The 24,478-nt window shown below is 36.6% G+C and overlaps 4 protein-coding genes across 4 annotated transcripts in view; 2 read left to right on the top strand and 2 right to left on the bottom strand.

Annotated features, from left to right (window-relative positions):
* Positions 1-329: 329 nt before the first annotated feature.
* Positions 330-9,358, top strand: LOC123306813 (glycosaminoglycan xylosylkinase homolog). Its single transcript, XM_044888967.1, has 4 exons — positions 330-907; positions 963-1,387; positions 4,359-4,559; positions 8,438-9,358. Exons 1-4 carry the CDS (start codon positions 473-475, stop codon positions 8,625-8,627), a joined length of 1,251 nt encoding a protein of 416 aa, XP_044744902.1. The 5' UTR covers positions 330-472; the 3' UTR covers positions 8,628-9,358.
* Positions 9,359-12,153: 2,795 nt separating this feature from the next.
* LOC123308436 (protein SEC13 homolog) lies at positions 12,154-13,337 on the bottom strand. The gene is made up of 2 exons (XM_044891083.1): positions 12,621-13,337; positions 12,154-12,562 (listed from the first exon to the last, which is right to left on the bottom strand). Exons 1-2 carry the CDS (start codon positions 13,221-13,223, stop codon positions 12,239-12,241), a joined length of 927 nt encoding a protein of 308 aa, XP_044747018.1. The 5' UTR covers positions 13,224-13,337; the 3' UTR covers positions 12,154-12,238.
* A 118-nt stretch (positions 13,338-13,455) lies between these two features.
* LOC123308437 (ATP synthase-coupling factor 6, mitochondrial) lies at positions 13,456-15,010 on the top strand. Its single transcript, XM_044891085.1, has 3 exons — positions 13,456-13,614; positions 13,708-13,868; positions 14,751-15,010. Exons 2-3 carry the CDS (start codon positions 13,708-13,710, stop codon positions 14,917-14,919), a joined length of 330 nt encoding a protein of 109 aa, XP_044747020.1. The 5' UTR covers positions 13,456-13,614; the 3' UTR covers positions 14,920-15,010.
* LOC123308434 (DNA polymerase epsilon catalytic subunit 1) overlaps positions 14,997-24,478 on the bottom strand; it is a 45,419-nt gene continuing 35,937 nt past the window's right edge. The window contains exons 20-27 of the mRNA XM_044891078.1: positions 24,028-24,296; positions 23,204-23,545; positions 22,891-23,145; positions 22,694-22,835; positions 22,266-22,510; positions 21,785-21,939; positions 17,185-17,447; positions 14,997-15,195 (exon numbers count right to left, since the gene is read on the bottom strand). Of these exons, the coding sequence (XP_044747013.1) occupies positions 15,028-15,195; positions 17,185-17,447; positions 21,785-21,939; positions 22,266-22,510; positions 22,694-22,835; positions 22,891-23,145; positions 23,204-23,545; positions 24,028-24,296 (1,839 nt within the window). The 3' untranslated portion in view covers positions 14,997-15,027. The remainder of the gene's footprint in view (positions 15,196-17,184; positions 17,448-21,784; positions 21,940-22,265; positions 22,511-22,693; positions 22,836-22,890; positions 23,146-23,203; positions 23,546-24,027; positions 24,297-24,478) is intronic.

Below are 24,478 nucleotides of genomic sequence, written 5' to 3'. Positions count from 1 at the left end.
ATCATAGACAAACATGTTTTTGCGCATGCCTAGCTGACGACACTGGTGGTTTTCCCATTATGAAAATTTGAAATCCATTGCTTTTGTACCGATGTAAAACTTAAGTGTTAGCTGGTCATTCATGTGAGTGATTAAGAAAATGGGTCTCCAGTTTTTTCAGAAAATGGAAACACGAAACTGAAATATCCAGAGACAATCTGTATCTGTGCATCATGATGGAAAGTCTATGGTTGTAGGGTTCGAATTTTTAGGTTAGGTTAGTTGTATTTATTTCTTTTATGTTTTTGATAGTTCAAATTTCAAATTTTGGAAACAGTAAAATGAGTAAAATGATCTAGTGGACAAGAAGATAATAGACATACATATCTTCTTGCTAGTGAAATAACAAATAAGAAAATAATTCCTTTCAGTTTTTTAGTGCTTACAGAGGCTAAGTGTATTACAAATATTATGCACCTCTTGTTAGAAATCAATGAAGAAATCGAAAAAATTAATTGTACTGTTGTTTTTCACTTTTATATCAATTGTTGCTATAGCAAATTATTTATTCTACTTAAAATTAAGTGATCTCAAAAAGCCAGCAAATAAGTCAATTGTGGAGAGTAATAGAAGTATACACGATGATATTATTTTCTATTCAAAGAATCTCCTTGGAGCATATTCTAGTCCTAAAACTAGTACTGAGAATATTACCAATTCCTTCATTTGGAACATAAGGAAGTATGAAGGATTCAGGAACCTAACTTATTTGTGGAAATTATCAAATTCTTGGGTATCAAGACAACATGTTGTGAATCATATGCATGAAGATATTGGTAAAGTTTTTGCTGCCCTGAAATATACCCCAATAGTCAAAGCTGATTTAGATGGGAGAGGTAGTCAACTGAAGTTTCTTTTGACATTGCAAGTAAGGAATATGATTATGAAAAATGACTTTAATGCCACTGAACAATAAATTTTAGGGAGATCAGAAAGTTATATTTAAACCAAAATGGTATGAAAAAGATAAAATTTTAAAAGGTCCTGTTTACGGTGGGAAAGATAGACATAATTCTGAGATAATAGCTTTTTATTTATCTGTTATTCTGAATTTACCTTTTGTTCCATTAAGTGTTGAGAGGAAAATATCCCTAAGAAAGGATATTATACCTGTTGCATCAAAAAAATTCTTAGAGACCACATACACTATAGAAAATAGGACATGTGTTTATGGAAAATGTTTTTATTGCTCTAAAAGGGATTCGATATGTTCAGATCAGTATGGTACCCTTACAGGAGCTGTGATATTTAATATTAAGAATAAATTAAAACTTGTAAAGTCTCCATGGATGAGAACTTATAAAACTGGAAAATTAGCAGAATGGGAGCGTAATCAATCATTTTGCAAGTAAGTGTTCCAATTGTTTTTTTTTTATCCATTGAAGGATGCAATTAATTTAACTTTTTTTCTATTCTCTTGATATACACACTCATTCAACTTGGAGGTGTAAATCAGGATGGAAGATATAGGTAATATTTCAATTGTACATAAGGTAATCAAGATGAGTCATCATCATCCCTCATGTCCAATGCCCTTCAATTAAAATAAAATTCTGAACTGAGATAAAGATCTATTCTATCGTTGATTTTTCCAATTTTGTTATTTTGAAAGCTTTGTTTTGGTGGGTGGAACGCTTCGCCTTCACTTACTCTTCTTTCTATAAAAAAGGACTGAACTTTAAAAACACCCTGAATAGAGAATACGTCTCTGCCGCCTCTCTAAACATAGCGAAGACTCTTAGCTTCTCTGTACGCTGTTGAAACATTCTCGAACAAGGACTTATCGATATAAAAGATACGCACGGCGGACCCCAGGGGAGATAGTGTTCTGAATAGAGTCGAGTGAACAGTGAATTGCAAAGAATCACAATGTGCAAAGTTGAGTAAATAAATCAGACGTAAGGAAAGAACACAATTTGACCCTGAGAACGTTACACTAGTATCAGAAATTAGATCAAGTGAACTGTTGTGTTAATTGAATTGTGGAGCATTCTGAATTCCGATAACGAGATCGCAATCAGGGAAAATCGATCGGCGGGTATGGAGTTTCTCAAGCAATCCTTTGAAAAAATAACTTAAAAATGGAAAAAAATGCTGAGGAAATGAAAAATAATAATAGAGGAAAACACAAAGAAAATGGAAACTAAAATGGAGGAAAACACCAAGAAAATAGAGGAAAATTTGGGAGATAAATTGACATAAATGGAAAATGAGTTGAGGAACTTACTCATTCGAGCTGGACAACAGGATTGGAAAAGTGGAAGAAAGATTAGAGTCAGACTGTCCCTTCAAGTGACTCAGCTTAGAGGAGGACGAAACGATTGAGCACATCCTCTGTGACTGCCCGGCGGCAGACATGGACAGACTTGGAGTGTTTGGTTCTCCGAAGATGGTCCTGGAGGAACTCAAGAACCACTTCGACATCATCTCCTTTTTGAGCATGATGGGACTGGAGGGAGAGGTCTAGCTCTAAGAGCTTGGTTGTGTGCTACAATAGACCACTTCTCGGACCACTTGGTCGCAGTGGCAGGTTTGATTTATCCGTCCAACACACCCAGCAATCAGTATCACTCCCTTCAAGTCAATAAGGAAATAACGAAGCTTTGATAAGTAAACTGCAGATGAGATATGGTGATGCACACCTCCAACGAATGTATCAGGCACAGATTAAGAGACGTCATCAGAAGAGTGCAGTAGCCTTGCTGGAATTCTAAGCAGACATAGCAAGGTTGGTAAGACTGTCCTATTCTACAGCATCTGATAGCTTCCTTGATGGACAGTGAGTTGTCACTGTCCAGAGCTTCGTCGTTGGGTTGAGAGATATGGAGACCCAGCAGACCCTGCGTTGAAGCTGCCAAGCAAGCTTCGCACAGGGCACAGAACAAGCTGGGGCACACCGTAGAAGAAGACTCAGCGATCAATGAGAGCTGAGAAGAGGTACCTAGTACTCCAAGTTATCCAGAGGCAAAAAATAGAGGATCTAGATGCTGGAAGTGCACTGGGACAGGTAATTTTCAGCTCAACTGTAAGAAACCGGCTAAATCAAGACACCAAGAGCAGGAAAACTAAGGCGGATTGATAGATTGATAGGCGTAAACCTACTTGCCACGACAATGACACAGAAATCATAATCTAGGCCAGTTTATGTCGACGGTAAAATTGATGGGCGGTCGGTTAAGATTTCAGTCTGCACATTCTCAACTCGAACTATAGTGAGGACGGATATCGTGGACGGAAATGAAAAAACCCTACCATGGTTCGTTTACGAACTGCAACTGTGGTGGGGGGGAGTAATCTTGGGAATGGAAGTGGCTTCCAGATGGATATGATCCAATGCGAATTGAAAGTCTTAAAATTCCATTCCTGAGATGTGAAGATGCCATGGTTCGAGTATCACTCAACGAAGATGTTGATTTACGTGGGCAGGTGGAAACCATAGTGAAGGGACACTAAGACAGAGACCTTCGGGATGGTTTTATAAGGCTCATCGAACCAGCTAGTGAGTATAACTTCGGGAAAGGATTGCTTGGGAAAAACCTTGGTGAGAGGCAAGGGCAAGAAGGAAGTACCTGTAAGGATATTGAACACCAACCAGGGTGTTCGGGGACCTAACGTCTTAAGAAGGGGGCAGTGAATCTCCTGAATATGTCCTTGTCGCCGCTCGAAACATCGCGACGACTCGCAGCTTCTCTGGGCGCTTCTGGAACACTCTCGAACAAGGACTTATCGATATAAAAGATACGCACGGCGGACCTCAGGGCAGTTAGTGTTTTGAATAGAGTCGAGTGAACAGTGATTTCCGAAGAGTTATGAAGTGCAAAGTAGTAGAAGTAAATTAGTGGGCGTGTGAATGAATTAGAGTTAACCCTTTTAGACCTTTTACATAAATAAGTGTACTTAGTAGTTAATTAGACGTTAGGAAAGAAAACAATTTGATTAACCTTAAGAACGTTACAATATTGTAACGAAGCTAAGCCTTATTTGCGCTCAAACTACGACACGCCAGAAACATAAGGCTTTAGAATAGTAACTGGAAATTTCTGGAAAGAAATCTGTACGAATATAATTAAATGACGCATCGAAACAGAGGGTCTTTCCCTATGGAAAATAATTAAATGTATTTTACAACTGTAAATGAATTAATTGAAAAGAATTTACGGCTAGTTGTATGATCAAACCATAGATTAATTTATTAATCTATGGATCAAACATAAATCCCTTCAATTTAAAGGGACTCTTAATTTGATTATGAAATTGGCCGTTAGACTATTTCACTTACAATAAATTGGATTAATTGATTGATCTCATTTTGCAACTAGGGCTGTTCAGAGTAGCATTCCAAGGAATCGTTTACTAGAAATGGTTGATACGGCCATTTTTGATTTCCTCATTCAGAATGGCGATCGTCACCATTATGAAACTATGGACGGTAAAATACTACTGCTGGATAATGGAAAAGGCTTGGGGAATCCCTACGAGCACCATATCGACATATTGGCACCATTATATCAATGTTGCTTGTAAGTTTATAAAACAGTATCTTTATAAATGATTGTATTCGTTTTGATTTAGCTAGAAAATTTACTCATATTCGGTAATTTCAACATGACAAATTATTTTGAAAGGGATATCCATGAATTTATTTTATATCTTGCATAATATTTAAACAGGATGTTCCAAGGATGAGTCTTTCTTGACAGAAGGTAAAACTCATCGAACTCACCTAACGTGGTAACCCATTTTTAAAGATTTACTAAAGTAGCTCCTTGGGAACGGCCTGGATCCAAAATGTTCCACATGGAAGTTTCTGAAATCAATTTCAATCGAATAACCGGTTATTGGTGGTTTTGCCCTTGGTTATTGGTGGTTTCGCCCTTGGTTATGTTCCTTGTAGCCCTTCCAGTGATCTTTATTGAGTTCACAGGGCCCTTCACAACTTCTAACCTCACTTCAATTACCATAAGTTAAACCTTCAGTCATCTGCGGTCCAAAATTATGTAATGAATGGTCCAGTTCATCACGTCATATTTTTGTTATAACCAACAAGCGCTTGAATAAGATTGGTAAATATTAATAATAATTTGGGGCCTTGACGATGGCAAATTGGCTAGCTCAATTCAGATCGTAACACTTGTCGATATTCATATCGTCGGGTGGTATGCATCTGAATTTATCCTTATTTTTAATAATAATATTATTAATACCACCCGACGATATGAATATCGACAAGTGTTACGATCTGAATTGAACTAGCCAAGTTGCCATCGTCAAGGCCCCAAATGGAGTACGTTCCACCGAAGAAAAAGCAGATTCTGACCATGGTTTCGGCCTCATTTGGCCTCATCAGAGCAACATAGCATTTTTCGACGGTGGAGAACGTTTGGAATTGATGGAACCCCATTCAATATTGGCATGTTCTACTGGGTAATATACATTTACCCAGAGCGCCACCCAACATGAAACGGTGTCCGATTCAATCCCCTCCAGATAGAAACCAAGACGAAGACAATAGCATATGTCCCATATTTTCCCCAATTCAGTACGCCGATTCGCTTTGCGAACAACAGACGTATGATGAATTGAGAAGTCTGGGAACGCGTTCAGATCACGGCAGAAATGATGCCAGCGGTACAATAATGAAGAATGATCACGCCTAAACGGGGAGGCAATGAATACAATAATAAGGATAAATACAGATGCATACCACCCGACGATATGAATATCGACAAGTGTTACGAACTGAATTGAGCTAGCGAATTTGCCATCGTCAAGGCCCCAAATGGAGTACGCTCCACCGATGAAAGAGCAGATGCTGACCATGGTTTCGGCCTCATTTGGTCTCATCAGAGCAACATAGCATTTTGCCTTGACGATGGCAAATTGGCTAGTTCAATTCAGATCGTAACACTTGTCGATATTCATATCGTCGGGTGGTATGCATCTGAATTTATCCTTATTATTGTATTCATTGCCTCCCCGTTTAGGCGTGATCATTCTTCATTATTGGTAAATATCAATGATAACCGGTTACTCGCTTAAAATCGACTTTTTTCTTCAGGGGGGGCTTTTATCTGATCTTGAAGTTTGATTTCAAGGTCAAATAGATTTTTCTGAATAGGGAGTGTAAATTTTGTTTGCGGAATATTAATCGTCATGAAAAACTGAAGCCATTTTGTCTCTCTCGTTTTTTTCCATATTATGAAGTGTTTCATACTTTAATAAAATGGTCATGATAACGTACTTCAATGTTATTTCCCGTAGAATCTTTTGTTTTTGTCTTCCGTATGAACATATGAAAATAAAAACTATTTTGTTTTCTTATTTTTGTCCAACCGCACACATAAGTTAACAACTCGATAATAAATCTAATCGAATGCCGAATTTTAAAACTGTTTCAACTGCAAACAGATTATCTATCATCTCTCAAGTGTCCCTAATACATACTTACATCAATAAACAAAAAGTATGTCATCTTTCATCTTGAGCACAAAATCATCGTAGATATCATACCCTAAAGTCGAGTGCGCATTCATGAAATTTCCAGTATGGGTCTGACTTCTAGAAAAGCTCAGTTGAATGAATCGTACAGTAGGTACTCACAACTTTGTGGTATTTGTGATTTTTTCATTCTCGTGAATTTCTTGTGAGAAGCAATTATTCGAATATTCAACTTGGTGAGTTCGAGCAGACTGCAGCCTTGTACATTCCAAGGAGCAGTGGGAGCACAGTAGAAAGGCCGTTACGTCATCCTGAAAGTTTTGTATGGGCGATTTTTGGTGAAACGGTTATGTTGGCCAGTTCTATTTTGAAGAAAAATGACTCTCCTTTAAAAAGTTTTATTTTTATGAAGAAAATACACTGTGCAAAAAAATTAACGCACATTCTGAAAATCACAATGTTAATGAAAGTTAATTCTACATTGACTTTATAACTTATTTTTTATGTTCTCTCGGGAAAGTTTTGAACGAAACAAAGGAAGAAAATGGAAGAAAAATTCAGGATTTCACCAAATCTTATGTGATAGAAGAGAAATGAACAATTTTCAAAATATTGAAATGCTGATAAGTGATTTGATACTGATATTTCCACCCCTTGCGTTAATTACAGCTCGGCAACGACGGTTCATACTCAAAATGATTCGGATTCCTAAGTCATTAAGAGTAGCTGGATGATTTTCTGAACTTCTCAGCTTTCTATTGAGGTTGTCCCAAACCTGTTCAATCGGATTGAGATCTGGACTTCTTGCTGGCCATTCCATTCGAGAGACTTCAACCTCTTCAAGGTACTCCTGAACGATGCGCGCACGATGGGATCTGGCATTATCGTCCATAAAAATGAAATTTTCACCAATGTATGGGGCAAATGGCACTACATGCTCTTCGAGAATATTCCTTATATACTTATCAGCAGTCATAGCTCCATTATCAACGACCACTAGGTCTGTGCGAGCAGTCAAAGATATTCCACCCCATACCATAATCGATCCTCCCCGAAACCAGTAGTATTCAGGAAATTGCACTGAGCATATCTTTCATGTGGACGTCTGTATACAAGGGAACGTCGATCACAATGGTAGAGGCAGAATCTAGACTCATCTGTGAAGAGAACTCTTTCCCAATCGGCCTCTTCCCAGTGGATATGCTCTCTCGCAAAATCCAAACGCGCCCCCTCGACGGGCTGGAGGAAGAGCTGGGCCTCTTGCCGCGACACGAGGCCTTAAATCATATTCTCTGATGCGATTTCTTATTGTCTGAGTGCTAATTTGCACCTCATGAGTTTGCTCAAGCTGAATTTGAAGGAGGCGAGCGATTGCAAACCGTTGTCTCAACGAAGAAACTCTCAAGTAACGTTCTTGAATGGCAGTTGTTACCCGTGGTCTACCCTGTCCTGGTCTTCGGACACTCATACCTGTCTCCCTGAATCGCTGCAACATTCTGGACACACTTGTATGGGAAACTCCAAACCTTTCTGCAATTCTTGTGTATGTCCACCCTTCTTCTCGCAAAACTACCGCTTGGGCACATTCCTCTTGGGTCAAATTGCGTGTTTCGCGTTGCATAGCGATCGAGTGTAGAAAATCAAACGAAAGAAAAACTATTGATCACTAGAATTGATCGAGAACAACTGATTCTAGAATGGAGCCAATACATTCAAAATCTGATAATATCATCTTCTTTCATTCCTGCTGGGAAAAAACATCTGTATTGAAGAAAACCGTTGAAAGTGGATAACATATGCATGCATAATTCTGATAAAAATAATTATCATTGAGAACACCTTCACTTGTAGAATAAATTTGAGATTTCCATAATGTGCGTTAATTTTTTTGCACAGTGTATATAACACCATTTTTTCGAGGGCTACAAACAGTACAAACTAATAGTTTTTACTATTTTAGATTGAGAAAAAATACCTGGAGGAAGTTAATGACACTTGCTGGTAACAAAATAAGCCAATACTTGAAACTTATGCCAGACGTTGAAGATATTTTAATGGAAGACCACTTGACAGCCATTGACAATAGGCTATTAATAGTTTATGGAACAATAGAGTATTGTAAAAATAAAAGAAAGATGAAATTTGTTTAACACATTTATACAACAGGAAAGTCTTCGTAAAAAATATTTCAAAAAGATATTTTTGAACTGATTTATTTTTTATGTGCAGTTTTTACTTCAAACCGTGTGCACCAATCTTTTTCATACTGCTACTCCAACGGTCTTAATCGATTTTGAAAGTATTTCTGTTCGATTGGAAAAGTTATCAAAAAAGGAATTCCTGACCTCCAAATAAAATAACAAATACCTTACGGGGTATAGGACTCTGCGAGATATACAATTCTACAATATATGAAACGAATCGAGTAGACAAATTTTTGATTAATCAGTTACCAAAAGGTTACAAAAATGTGCTAAATTCGACGAACCCGTGTTCGAAATAAAGAGATTATTACGTTTTCGATTAAAGATAACTGAAGGAGATGCCTGCCTCGTGCAAATTCGGTCACATCACTAGTGTATAAAGACTAGTCTTTATACAACGCTAGAACTGTGGGAAAATCACATCGTTCTGCTGTGGTGATTTGCATAGAGAAAGGGAAAGTCTGGTGATTTGGCTCATCTACACCGCATTTTTGGGCATTTCTTAAAGCTGAATTCGTAATCAATTCGCGTACTTCCGGCACGAAGCTAAGAAGGTGGCGTTCTCTGTTACCATTCGTAATGAAATTCCAGTCTAGCACTGGATTCGCAGTCGGCCAAATTTCCTAAATCATATGTGCAATGCTTATGTTGTGGTTTATATGTTTAACGTCCAGTTTCATTATCAAATTTAAAGTCACTTCATAAGCTTCCTTTAGTGTAATTTTTAGTAGGGTTTAGGAAAGCTTTAAAATTGAAGCTACTTTAGGTTTGATAATAAAACCGGCCGTTAGTAGGGTTAAAGGAACCCTTAAAATTAAAGGGACTTTAGGTTTGATCATGAAACCGTCCGTAACTCATTTGAGTATTTTGTCCGAAGTTAATTGTGAATTAAGGGTCAAATTTCGTTCTGAAGTGTACTTTCGGCCCGAGAATTGATTACGAGTGCAGCTAAGAAAGAAATATCAACAGTTCATATAGCGCTTATGCTGTGGGAATAATGGATAATGTAATAAATTACTTTGGAAGAAGTTCAGTAGGAATTATGGATATTTGAGTATTTACATCTATAGTCTGTTGAAGAAACTGTGCCTATGTATTATATAAAATTTTGAGGAGATATACTTATTTTTTGAATAAAAACTGGAAATATATGTGATTTATTTTCACCACACACCAGCTTGTGATGTTATGGACAAAATAATCGTGAAGTAATTTAATGTTAATGAGATTATATGAATCATATCTTCATCAATGTCACGAGCAAATCGATGATAAAAACGAAACATACAACACACTTTGAACAAAACCTCGTAAGAGCTTTCTAGAGCAGCAAATCATGCAGCTCAAATCTCCCATAAGCCACTTATATTGAGCTATTATGCGGGGATCGGCGCTTATAGACATGCAATGGGTTCCACACCCATTGTCGCACACAGGAAGGGGAGGGGCACGTTATATTGCGAAATGTTTTTAACTATATAAAATATGTATACGATATATAGATTTTTGTGAAAATATGAGTGGAAATTAGAACCAGCACTACCAAGACACATTCTATTGTGACTGGAAGTACTATTCAGGAATATCAAAACTACCCCTTCCTGAATAGTGTGTGTTATTGAGGAATTTTAGTGTCGCTATACTCGCTATCTGAGATAATCAACAATTACACATCTATGGAAATCTTCGATTCGAGTACTGTGCATCGTACTTGTCCAGTAACTGGTTGGAAAAGCAATTAAAAATCCACAAATACAAGAGCGGATTTACGTGGAGGAGAGAGATTACCTCAGCCATGAGTATCAAAATACATACTCATCTGTGTTCATGTATGTTAATTTTATTTCGAAGGTTCTGAGGGGATTTCCCCCTCCCATGAAAAATAGGTATATCCGCCCTTGCACAAATGAGAAGTCTGGGCACTTCCGAGAAGAAAATGGCAGAGACAACTGTCTCTGAAAATGGCTATCATAATAGAAGGTCGAGTCATTATGAATGATTCAGAAAATCGAAAAATACTTCCGACTGAAATCTTATGGAACTCTATACTATATACTTTTCAAGTTGCTAACGTCACTGTATATTCAGTGGAATAAAGATATTATTATTATAATACCTCATGTTGAGTTCTGGACTATTTGGGATAACACATTATGAAACTGATCGCTAATAATCAAAATGCTGATGTGTTGTCCCATTGAACTCAATCAAGAAATGGAAGCTTGTCTATGATGGAAGGGACCCGTTGTTCAGCAAATCGGCAGAAAGTGTGTCCATAAGTGTCGGAGGAAGATAGACCCATTGATGGGTATCGGTTTCTTTCTAGTGTTTTGTTTACATCAATCAGCAAACTTTTTTTTTTGACCGTTTTGGTGATTACTCGGTTTAACACGTTGACTGCAGTCATTCAAATTTTTTCTTCACTCCCCACGCGCGTCCATCATATTTACCCAAAGAGTAAGGGTTACTTTTGAGTGATAAAATAAATATTCTATGAAAAAATCAGTTCTGCTGCCATTTAAGGAAGTGTTCATATTCAAAATTTTCAAGTCCAATCGAAGACTTGATGTTGACGTTTTTTGGAATCACGTATGATAAGACTCTTCAGGGGTCTACACCGTTTTAGCGGTCAGTTCAAAAGCGAAAAGGTATATCTCACGTCAGAAACTTAATATATATGAGGTTTTTATTTGAATTCAATTTAATTAGTTCGTCATCTCGGAAAGCCAGAAAACTTTTTTTTCGTCAAACAGAAAGAAAAATAGGAAAAGTTTTTCTTAGAATAACAAATGAGGCGTTCATAGCTGAAGTGAACCAAGTCCATGCAGTCTAGTTTTGAGATGAATAGCTTAGAAGTTGTTTATCACCAATTAATTCAAAAGTGACTTCTTTAGATTTTAAAAGGTTAGAATGTAAGAATATGCTCACATAAGAAGTATAATAAATAAAGAATTCACTTTTGAATTAATTGGTGATAAACAACTTCTAAGCCATTCATCTCAAAATTAGTCTGCATGGACTTGGTTCACTTCAGCTATGAACCCCTCAAATGTTTGTTCACGTTTTTCACTTTCCGAGATGAAATGATTTTTTCAATGAATTTCCACATGAAAAAATTTCTCGAAAAGTCTCGTCAATGGCTACAATTCGAAACCTGCTGAAATTGAAAATAGACGTTCGTAAAGTGCTGCCATCTCTTCGACGAAAGTGGAAACTTTTACTGATCGTTCACGTTCTGGTAGTCTTTTTCCCCCTTACGGCTTATACGTAGGGCAAGAAAGTCCCGTGGTAAAAACTCTCTTTTTAAAACATAGTGTACATCTTATACAAATATTCGCATCGATCACCTTTTTTTTCAGCAGAGCATGTATAATCCCATTACTTTTTTCTATTTCCTGTATAACTATGATAAATAAAATATTAAATATATAGACTACTCTATATCTCAGGTATATTCAAAATAAAGTTAAAATTAACAATAATTCGTTATTTGTATTTTCAGAGAATTCATGTGAATATAAAATTTTAGTACAATCTTTACATCAGTGTGTCACTATTCACTGATTAATTTGTCCTGGGCTTTTAGAAACATCGCTACTGATACATTGCCAATTTCCTTCTAAACTTTGTTTCCAAACTGTTACTTTATTATCACCCCCAGAAACACTGAGAACATTTCCATATAGACACCAACTGACATTCCAAACAACATCATCAAAAGTATGGAGAACAGTAGAGTTCCAAGATATAGCATCATCACTAGTCCATATGATTACCCTTCTATCTTGTGAACAACTTGCAATGGTATGCTGATGAAGACCAGCTGAAGGTGCCCATGCTACATCTCTCACCCAATCAGAATGAACCTCAAGTTTAGATACCTGAAATGATATGAATGATATTAATACATAAATTTTTAAAGAAAAAAAAGACAGTTACCTCAACCCATCGATCCTGATCTTCTTTCCATATTTTAACCAAATTGTCACAACCACCAGACACCAGCATCTTCTTTAAAGATGGTTCACTGTTGTTATCAAGTGCAGACTCCGGAAAAATCGCAGGAGCCCAAGAGACTGCATTACATCCTATTGCGTGAGCATTTTGAATTTTCTTAGCATCCCATGAATTGCTTTCCATAATGTATGTAAGAATAGATATCGAACCATCACTACTTCCACAAGCCAATATAAGACCAAACTCGGCAGGAGCAAATTGAACAGAATTAACACTGGAGTCATGGTTTGCATATTCATAATATTTACTAAATTTGCCATTTGTTTCTTTCCATATAATGACTTTCTTGTCGTAAGAACAAGAAGCTAATAAATTTCCAAACTTAGGGTGACTCCAAGCTATTTGCCAAACAGGGCCAAAATGTCCTTTCAAATCGTCTAGTAAGGCATGCCCATTTTTTATATCATAAACTTTTACGCTATTATCCGAAGAACAAGTTGCTAATCTCAATCCATAGTAATCAACTTCAGCGTCATGTATCATATCTTCATGGCCTGTATCTATAGTTTGAATCAGCGAAACCATTTTATTGATTTAATAAGTGAAAATATTCCTGTTTTATTTTGAATTACAATTTTGCTTTTTATCGGATAAAAATCTTGACACATCAATTTGTTTCCTACGTCATCAAAAAGAACACGGAATATTTGCTTTTCGTCACAGAACTCAACCATGCATAGTTCTATGCTTCAGATTCAAATTCTGTGCTCAGTAGTAAGTAGTTCCAAATCCAAAGATTAACTCTTCCTCTTTGGTAGTTCTGATTTCTGAATGAAAATTTGAGAACCTTAGCTGTCACCTGTCACTGGATATCATAAAATTACCGAGAAAACTGCTTCTGGTTATTGGTGCTGGAAAATTTATTTGAAAGGATAATTTATATCTTTTAAAGATAATATAAAATCTTATTATCAATGTAAGTTCCTTCAACAGTTTTTTCTTAGGAATCATTTTTCATATTAAAATATTCCATTCGCTTCTGATCTGTTACATAACTTACCTGTTTCAGATGCTTAACTATACCGTTCTTAATCAAGTAAAAACATCAGTGAGGAGCGCTATCCAAAGCAGGAATATTGGAATCGTAGCTCCTTGTTTGCAAAAAGCAACAGATCCCATTCAACAACTTTTCCTGGATAAAATCAAAGAATACAGAAAAAAAAGCAATGAGTAAATATCAAAAATCAATACTTTACATCTAAGTTTTTAAGTTTACGTTTTTGATTGATTTTTATCAGCTGAAAAATATGAATTTCTTCAGATAAAAAAGTTAGGTTGAAGGACGGAAGGGTGAAAATATAATATTTCTTGAGAATATTATGTATAGCAGGTACTTTGATGAAAATTTTTTAAATTGGAAGTTTGCCGAATATTCGCAATTTTCATAGGATTTAAATAAATCATATCTCCCAAACTACAAGTCTCCCAAAGTTCAGACATGCACTAATTGATTTTTCATATAATCCTTAATCTAAAAAAAAATCGACGACAAAATCAGAGGTGGGCACCAATGTTAGCTTTTGTCCAATGTCGAATTCAAGATAATACCAAAATTTCAAAAAAATATAACATTATATCAATTCTGCAGATTGAGAATAATGCCATTCGATTCCTTATAAAGAATTCTACTTAAAAAAAATTGTTATTAAAATCTGAGGTGGGGCATAAATCGAGTTTTATCTCAAAATTTTCTTTATACCATTTTGTGTGAAGTTTCCAATTGTAAGACTCTATGATCTAATGTTACTCCTTAATAAGGAGGCTTATCCCTTACTATTATAAGAGTACCAGCTTCAAAAGTTTCTTCAATCTCAATCCACACATTGTGGATAAACTCCATATAAATTTTGCGTATGGTCCGTATATACACATTTGGTAACCGAAAGTTACCAGAGCAGTTACTCTGGTGACAGATATTGAACCGAATTGTCAGGAACTAACCAGAAGAAACCAAAGTGTATATACGGACCACAGCCTTTAGAATAAGGAGAAACTATGACAAATATAAATAATTTTCAATGTCCTATGACCCTTTTCAATAATTCCTTTCAGGGAGAAAAATCTAGTTGAACCTTCTCCAGAACTACAGAAAGAACTCAAAAGTGAATTGGAAAAAGTTTCTAGGCAATTTGGTGGAGCTGAAGGTGAAGACATGACCAAATTTCCTACATTCAAGTTTGTTGACCCCCCAATTGATCCCATCAACATGGAAACCAAGTAGACACATTTGTGTATTTTGAATTGTATTCAAATTGAATGTTTCAAGTGAAAAAAAAAAGATTAGTGTTAAAATAAATATTACAAAATAACAATGTGTTTATTATTTATTCTAACATATCTTCAAGGTTTTTTCCATAGTTTCTTGTAGTGTAGGCATATTGAAAGTTTCGGCTAAGGTTTTAAATGTTTCCAGAAGTTTCATTAGTTCTTCTCTAGATATCAAACATTTGAATTCTGAAGAACATGAACAATACTTTATCAAATCTTCCAGTTTTATCTGAAAAAAAAATCCACATCAGTATAACAAATCACCACGTTATAAATAGAGAAATTTAATATTAGCCTTGATCGCACAATTATTTATGACAATATGTTATCGGCGAATTATTCATTCAAAAAGCGCGCGATTGTGATATCCAATTCGCTTGTGTTCCAGTCCTAGCTCAGGTTACATCAAACTTGAGGCGATCTATCCCAGTGCCTGCGATGTTACCACTGCACGTCAGCGCAATGAATCGGTCAAGAAATGGTGCACTCGTACGTATAATGAAATATGTACACATCACACTCATCACAGAACAAGAATAATACACATGGAATTAAGGCGATCGAGCCCTCGGCTCCAGTTTTTGCGTGGGACGAGTGGCTGGGGACAACAGCACTTTAGAATAATCTTTCAGCGTTTTGCATGTCTGTGAATTACCGTGATTATTGGTTTAGTTTAGATGATCATCCAAAAGCCGATAGGTATATTTAAAGAATCATTCTAGTTCACAAACTTACTCTGAGTAAGCTCTGATTACTCGAAGCGTTCACAAACGTACTTTCAGTTCCACAGAGTATGCTCTCTGAGCATGGTCATACTCTACTCTCAGAGTAAGTTTGTGAACGCAACCTTGGTAATTAGGTACATTTGTTTAAAAATGAATTAGATTAATTAAATCATTCGTTCTTTACTGGGAACTCCCTTCCCGTGAAAGAAAATTGTAACAACTGGCCAACCGATGCTACCTCTCAACCTTCTAAAATCTGATAAAAAAATAGGGTATATTACTTTCAAGACCCATTTGTATGACAAACAGCAGTGCTTGTGCGGCACCAATAGGGAATACCCCTTTTGACGAAAATGATGTATTTTTTTATGAAATATCTTTGAAACGTCACATTGTGAAATAACCATTTCAACCGTTTCCCGAAAAAAATTATTTTAAGTACTTAAAAATGAAAAATAAAAATGGCTATTTAAAATTTAAAGCGTTTCGTTTCTATTGCACAAGTTGGCAACATCGACTGAAATATGCGTTGATAATAATAAAGGACAAGAAATGCACTATTTTGATGAGATAGACAAAGATGGTTATCTATGAAGACTGCTGCGAAGAACGAGGAAGGTCGTAAAATTTTATGGGATTTTTATGGCCGGTTGCTCTTGAGGCTCGCCAGTGAGTACACGCCTTATCAATAGCTGCTATTTTATAAACAAGCCATTGTTCTTTTAATTTTCTAGTAGGCGCTGTTGCCAAATCGTAAACTAGAAACGAAGCTATTTAAATTTTAAAACCTAATATTTGAAAAATGATTTTGAATAGTTTCCGCGGTGCATTTGAAAAATTCATCAATGAAACTCATAATTATTCAGTTTAAACTTGCATATGCTGTGATAACCCAAATTGAGGAGAATTCTCCATTTCAAACAAGGTATATTTTGTTGGCCCTGTTTACTCCCTGGAAAGGTCGGAAATAATTCGTAACATTCACAGGGTTATTCCGCTTTGAAATTTTATTCTCTGATATGTACCTATTTAAACAAGAGATCTCGAAGGAGCATATGAGTAGTTTTCTGACATTGAGATAACGAGAAAAGAACACTAGATCTATATACAACACGCTCTGAAAATGCATTATAATTGCAATTATATAACCTAATGTTGCTGAGTTACTCGATCGATGTAATTTGTTATTTAACAAAACAAGTACTTCATTTTCGTTGGACATAATGGAAAAAGCTAATCTTTCAATGCCAGCAATTTCAAAGACTCCTAATTATTCTTCTTAAAATCTTCGCGATGAACAGAAAGTTCATTTCAATTTCCACAAAATCCAATCCATCATCCAGTGTAAAAATCGGATAGAAAATTTTTCCTGAATTTTGATATTTGTGAGAATTCCTGAACACGATATATCTTCGATATAATTGCAAAATGGAATTGTACCATATTAACAACCTGATAGATGTATAGATAACGAATATAGGAATATTACTTACCTGGGCACATTTCTTACACTGCAAATCTTGAAGGTTATAAGCCAAAAATTTTCGATTGACTATATCCAGCAGTAAATTTTCGATCTCGCTGTTGTCATAGGGTGTATTGCATAGGGGACATAACCAGGCATGTTCTGATCTGAATGGATCCCTCCCTAGGTCCAAATCCCTACAGTGGTTGCAAGCTTTACAAATTATTTGTGGTATTATGTAAGAAACAATAACACCCTTCCAATTAGCTTTCTCGGAAAATTCCCCGACCCCTGTAATATAATTTTATTTTTATAGTTTATAATTCAATTAATGAACTTATAATTTAAACAAAGCTACAAATGATGAGGGACAGTTATTGCGTAAGTTTGGCTAGCTGAGCTTTGATTTTGGAATTTCAGCTCGAGATGCAAAGCATTAAGCTGCATTCAGAATCAATTCGTGAGTCGAAGTGCACTTCGGCACGGAAGCTTAGCAGATGGCGTTTTCTGTTGCACTCATAATGAAATTCAAGACTAGCACGGAACTGGAATTTGGCAGAATTTCTTGCAAGCTGAAAACTATCACTTCGGCAAGGAATTATTTCGTGCTGGCTATGCCGGCTATGGATGATGCTAATGCTTATGTTTGGATCAGTTACATGTTTAATTCATTTGAGTATTTTGTCCGAAGTTTATTACGAATAGTAAGTTTCCTGTCAACTTTCGTGCTGAAGTGCACTTCAGCCCGCGAGTTGATTCTGAATGCAGCTTTATCCTTAGTATGTCACTGGAGCAGGACTTTGTTTTCAATCCCTTCTTGTGGTATGAGTGTAGGACAGTTAAAAAGTTTTTGGCGAACACCTCGAGACGTATTTGCCACTATTCGTTGCTATGGAAATATCGCCATTTTATGGAATCACCATTTTTTTCAATTTTAGCTATACTGCCCTCCTAAGCCAAAAAGGCATATCTCAAATTTCCTTGCTTTGAGATATAGGGAATTCTAATGAATTTCTGAACCGCACCTACGGACATTTGAAATTGGGATTTTTGTTAAAAAAGTCTACATGCATTGCGGTGAATGAAAGAACCACTATTTCGCTAAGGAAATGGATTGAATACAACTTAAAGTGTCCTTATATGAAGGAATAAAAATTTCAGTGGAATTTGTTATACGTCTTTTTGGCTTAGGATGGCAGTATAACTTCGACGCTTCTTTGCATTGGAGTTTTCGCCAGTGGTGTAAAGCACTATCCTGAAAGTCTTCATGTATCTTGTGCAAGTCAAGTATTTGTTCTCAAGCTCTTTTTGTTGAGCAGGGTGTGAATATACGAAAAGGAAAAGTTTCCGTTTTCTGGATAAGAATTTAGAAATAGTGTGGGCCTTACAAAAGTCTTGTTTTTGTTGGGTGGATTGTTAGGTCATCAAATATTGGGAATTATATTAAATATAAAGCTTATGTGGAATAAGCATATTGAGATCGCTGCTAGTTAAGCAATAGAGGCCTTGATGGCGAGCAGAAATCTGGCTGGTAAAACTTGGAGATATGACCCAAAAATACTCCGATGGATGTATGTCATGATTGTCAAACAAGTAATCACTTATGGCGCAATTGTCTCGCATACTAAGGCAAATGAGAACAGTATGACACACCTCTTTCACCTCTTCATCTTGTGGGAGATAGATAAGACTATGAGGCCATCCTAATAATCTCCAGGGAAGATAGGGGTGATAAGAGAATTAGGAATCAGAAAGCCTGGGCCTCTCTGACTGAATACATCGTACATCCCATTGGCTAATCTTCCCAGTGATGAGACGATAGAGAAAAAAGCATCGAGAAAACATTAACTACGATGCGAAGTAATGACGACATAATGGCGGAAAAAAGCTCTAATGAGGGCCACCATAGATCTTAAGGATTGAAATCGAGAAACAGCAATTCTTGAAATTTTTTAGCTGTCCCACTTCATTTGATTCTAAGTTTATATTTAAACCTGTTTCACCCGGCCGCTTTGAATTACGAATTTTTACAGAAGGAATTTGTCCATGTGTCAGTTCATCTTGAAGAAGAAACACCTTTAACTTGTAACTATACTCTCTGATAAGGCATCTTTTCATTCGGTGTCGGTGGCTTCAAACCACATATTATGCACTGGTTGTACACTGTAGTGGTGACGCCTATCCTTACCTACGCACCATTAATACCAGATGCAAACCAAAGGAAATCATGTCTAAGCATTAGGCCAGGAGCAAATAAAAACGCAGGTTGGTGAGGTGACGCAGGTTGGTGAGGTGACGCAGGTTGGTGAGGTGGGTGACGCAGCTTTTTCCTGCGTTGCACGTACTATCTGACAAGTCACTGTCACGCTTTATTTGCGCGGTCTTGTTCTTTTATATGTTTTACAAATACTCACGCTGCGTCACCTCACTAACACAGTGCCACCCACATATGTCCCACTATCAGATAATATAGACCGAACCCCTTATCGTTTTCTGGTTTTGAAAATTTCCAAAACGTTCTCAAATGCTGAACGAGGCAGTTAATAATAGAGTGGGCACTCAGAATTTGAGTTCCATATATAAGAAATGAGAACGTTTTGGAAATTTTCAAAACCAGAAAACGATAAGGGGTTCGGTCTGTTATCTGATATTGGGACATATGTGGGTGGCACTGTGTATGTTCATTTGAATTCTTTCTCTTTCAGTTGACAAATTTCATTCGACGGTTGAAGTGATGTCGAACGCGCTGCAAGAGAATAAGTTATTCAATGTATGACTGTTTGCTGTCTCTTCTTGTACCATCTATTTTTTGAAAGCATAATTTGGCTTTGGTAAGTGTGTCTCAGTGCGGATCGTGACTCTGCAATTGTCTATTTTCTTATGTTCATGTTGATTTGTTTTCTTCTGTGTGTGTTTTCGTTTTTCGTTTTTATTCACGATAATCTGTATTTTTTTTTTTTAGCCCTGAAGAAGCGACAATATAAGTTGCGAATCGTTGACATTAGCTAAGATTTGCTGATTTTTTCACCTTCCTAGTTCCCATTAACGTACACTTACGCTATGAAGACAGCTCTCACAGTTTGCGAATAGGGACAATTGCTGTTCAGGAGGCACCCGAGGGCTGGTGGAGGATGCCAACGTATCCCTTCTCCATAGAGGGGGGCGGGCACCAGCTTCTACTTCGCCGAACCCTACAGGGTAATTGTTCCTGACAGAGACCTATGGCCTACACCAAACAGGCTTCTCGTGTCTGAAGGTGCCACTTGGATCATCGATGGCTCTTTGATGCCCACAGGGACTGGAGTGGAAATTGTGAGACCTCGTTTCAACCTGCCCATTCCCCTAGGAAAGGATTGTTTCATAATGTAGGCTGAACTGTATGGTGTTCTTGCCTGCATACTGCAGAGGGTACTCCGGTTAACACATCTTTATTTGTTTTGACAGGGAACCCTGAAATCTCTTTCTGAGGAAAGGGTTAACTCACACCCAGCGGGAATTAGGCTCTGAAGACATAGTGAAAGTTATCTGTCGTCCGGCGCACGCACAACTTCCGAAGAACTTCTTCAGTAGATGGCTAGACAGGAAATTTTTCTCTGAATGGAGCATGACAGGTGGTCTCAGGCAGTCGAGGCTTCTCATTGAGAGACCATCCTCTGTGCTTGAGGTCAAAAAACTCTTGGATCTTGAGAGGAAACAACTGAGTCTAGTTACTGGAGCAATGACTGGCCATCTGTTTAATAAACACTTAATGGGACTGATAGACAGTTCCCTGTGCCGCTGGTGCAGGAGCGAAGGAGAAACGGTTGAACATATTCTGTTCATCTGCAGCAACCTTGTAGGATGACACACCTAGGAAACACAATACCCACGATTCCTATGGTGAGAGGGACTTCTTCTTTATAGACTTGTTGCATTTTTGTCAGCGTGTCTCAGGGTTTGAATCTGTCAAACTACAAGCGGACGAACAATGGGTCACTAGGCCTCAGTTCAGCCCGGTGGGGCACCGGACGTAGAAGAAGAAGAAGATGATTAAGCTGCATAGCGATTTCATTGCGAAAAGGACATATCTTTCTCTGGAGGCTAAAATGAAATTCGTTCAGAAAATTCCAATACCTAGAAAGCAACAATTTTCTAAATAGAGATCCTAAAATAGGGTGAATTTATAAAACTCGAAAAAATCAAGATCGTTTCTGCATGACCAAAATCAATATTGGTTTCGTCACGCTTCTAAAAAGCACCAATGTGCAAAATTGCACATCGATGGGTACAAAATTGCAAACTATAGGGTGCCCACAACATTTTTTTATCATGTCAAAAACACAAAAACCGATTTGCTGATTTCCAACAAAATCGATAGGCTTTGTAAATCCGCATCATCTTGCCGAAATTGAGCTCGTTAGCTTCAAAATAGCGACTTGTAGCGTTTTCACAATAGATTACACACAAACACACGCACACAGAAATTTTTTACCGATTCTGAATCTGCATCCTTCTAAAGGAATTGCGTGATAATTTATTTTCGAACAAAGTTTTTTAAGTATTATAAAAAGGGATATAAGAAGCGCGCAAAAAACACCTATTACACAAATACTAAATACTGCAAGAAAATGAAAAATATTTTAACTTACCTAATAATCGCAATAAGTTACTCTTTAAATTAATCACAGCTTCTCTGATACTAGGATCTAAATCTAAAATATGACAAACGGATTTTACATAATCCAATGCTGGAAAATTACCGTCTGGTGTGGGGGGAAGAATTCTGTTCAATTTTTCTGTTATCCTAGAAAAAAGCAAGGAATTACACACTGACTGAAAACTCAATGAGAAAATCTTGGATCAAGCGGAACAAGAGAGCCAGCAATACACATTTCCCTCAATACTCCAGTTTTAATAGAAGTTAGATAATAAGGCATATAGATTTTTGACGACTTGATTGACCCTTTACTACTAGGTCAGTTATCAACTTGCTCAAAATATTAGAGAAAAATTTAGCAAACAATAGAGTGCAGTAGTTAGTATGCTGGGGTGCCAAGTGAGTGCTTTCATGATCATATTAACAATCAATATAATATTATACAATTACGGTAATATAAATATAAAGCATACTTGAAAAGAGATTGGCTTATTTCATTGTTGATCAAGTCTTTGGCATAATTTGCTACATCTTCGTGAGCCGATAAACCATTGTAAGGTTGACTGAACACAGGTGCCACCATAGTAGTGTTATTACTGGACTTCAATCTTTGATAAATGGCGTCTATATATCCAGCTATAACAGTTTTAAAACTGTCTCTACAACCAGCTTTCTCTGGAAGTTGTTCAGCAATATTCCAATTCATCATCACAACAGGCTGAAAAAAAATTGTTTAAATTAAACAGACATTTGATATCTGCAAACTTCATGAAAATACATTACAGATCACAGCAAATTTTAGTTCCAGGTGCAAAGTCTACATTAGTAGTTAGTGTAACGCAATAGCAAAGCATTTTCACTGAAATATTCATAATTGATTTCCTACAAAATGTTATCTCACCCCTTCTTCCTCTTCTTCGTCATTATCAAGATTCTCCAAATTACCCGATTCATCATTTTCGTTTTGAAGATTTTCAGATAATTTTCCTTGTATTCCAGCATAATTCGCAGTATCCAACCAAACAAGATGTTCCCAACACTGCCTACACAAAGAAAAAAATAATTTTCTGAATTTCGCAACATTTCGCATTTAATTACCTAAAGGTTATTTCAAGTGAATGAAACAATTCCTTATTCCTAATCGAAGCGACAACAAATTCTATGTTTCCCACAGCATCTTCAACATTTCTCTTCTTGGTACAGATTACTATTTTATTAAAATTAGCATATATTATGGTACAACCCAATCTCTTCAATTCAGCAACGAGTTGGAGAAAAAGCTTCTTCATCAAATTTTGTAGATTTCTCAACAAAGCTGGGTCATAAAGAAGAGCTTTTGGCGATCTCAGCCATCTGTTGATTATTCGATGATTAATTGATTCAATATTTCAAATATATGTATCATTGTTACCTATAAAAATGAATGACTTGAAAATCTGCATACACATTTTTGTACAATGAAATATCCCTCATCCACATGGTAGCCATTCCTCTCAAAATTTTGAATGCTTCAGCACATCTGGTAGTTTCGTCATAGCTCATCTGACTTTTGCCAACCAAATCATCCAAAGATGCTGCATTGACTGCATCGAATGCATTAACAGATGATGTACCTTCTATATCAGTAACATGATGAGCTTGTAGAAGAGTATTTATAGCTAAACCATCTATATCAAGCTCAATACACATTGTTGAGAACCATCCTGGTTTATTACAAACCTCACTAGAGGACTCCTGATTTTCCGCCAAAAGCCTGAGAAAATTGTAGGTGTTAACCTTAATATACCTCAATATGCATCAAAAAATTAATTTTGTGGAAGTTGTTGAGCCCTTATCATTTAAGATTGATCATTAACTACTATTTGAAGATTTTATCAAATTCATCGATGGTTAAGCCTAAATTGTTACTTTCCTGTAACTTTTATAATCTGAAGAAGTTCTTGACGTGCGTCTCAAAAAAAAAACACATTGTTTGACCGACCGATATTTTATTCTGTCGACCTCAAGCAATTGGGACTCTGTATATTCCTCATAAAGAACTCAACAATATATTGAAAGATCTTTCAGTTGGACTAAACTGCGTGTTAGTGAATTATGTCACAAACTTCTGCTTGAAAAAATGCTATAGTTTGCTATACATAAACTTTTGTCCGCAAACGCTTCGTATTCCGAGATACAGGGTGTTACAGTATTTGCATCTGTCATTATTTCATCAAGAAGAAACATTATTCCTACCTTGCATCATTTTCTTGACTACCTCCTAAATCTGGCTTATCTGACGGTGAACACCAAAGTAGGTGATTGTGTTGCATAAGATGTCTTGCATAAAATAGATCAGAGCCGAATATTGCTGGATCTGCTGGCATATTTCCAATAGGTAATAAGAAGTACCTACATTGTTCTGTCATAAGCTCGATTACTCTTTCGCTATTTAAGTAATTTCGAACTAAGGCTTTAGCACCCACTTTTTGCCATTCCAATACATTGTATAGGTCATCCAGGTCCTGCAGAAATATTTTTTCATTGCTCAAGAACGCTTGTAATATAGAACCGCAAGTATATTGCAGATATATCCTTAGACAGGTGGTAATAATAAAGGATATCAATCAATGAATCAATTTTATAACCCCAAGGAATTAAATAAAACCATACGAACCATCGGCATCGGGAGTATTAGGAATATTTT

Source organism: Coccinella septempunctata, chromosome 2 (assembly GCF_907165205.1).
Source record: "Coccinella septempunctata chromosome 2, icCocSept1.1, whole genome shotgun sequence".
In the NCBI taxonomy this organism is placed as follows: domain Eukaryota; kingdom Metazoa; phylum Arthropoda; class Insecta; order Coleoptera; family Coccinellidae; genus Coccinella; species Coccinella septempunctata.
The sequence above is the reverse complement of the archived record's forward strand: the minus strand, read 5'-3'. Positions and strand labels throughout refer to the sequence as shown.

What these genes read in the sequence shown, in the direction of transcription:
- LOC123306813 (XM_044888967.1), top strand. Translation starts at nt 473, where the DNA reads ATGAAGAAATCGAAAAAATTAATTGTACTGTTGTTTTTCACTTTTATA. An exon ending in AGTTTCTTTTGACATTGCAA is followed by an intron (nt 908 to 962) that starts GTAAGGAATATG and finishes AATAAATTTTAG; the next exon opens with GGAGATCAGAAAGTTATATT. An exon ending in CCATTATATCAATGTTGCTT is followed by an intron (nt 4,560 to 8,437) that starts GTAAGTTTATAA and finishes TTACTATTTTAG; the next exon opens with ATTGAGAAAAAATACCTGGA.
- LOC123308436 (XM_044891083.1), bottom strand. Translation starts at nt 13,223, where the DNA reads ATGGTTTCGCTGATTCAAACTATAGATACAGGCCATGAAGATATGATA. An exon ending in ATCAGGATCGATGGGTTGAG is followed by an intron (nt 12,563 to 12,620) that starts GTAACTGTCTTT and finishes ATATCATTTCAG; the next exon opens with GTATCTAAACTTGAGGTTCA.
- LOC123308437 (XM_044891085.1), top strand. Translation starts at nt 13,708, where the DNA reads ATGCTTAACTATACCGTTCTTAATCAAGTAAAAACATCAGTGAGGAGC. An exon ending in TACAGAAAAAAAAGCAATGA is followed by an intron (nt 13,869 to 14,750) that starts GTAAATATCAAA and finishes AATTCCTTTCAG; the next exon opens with GGAGAAAAATCTAGTTGAAC.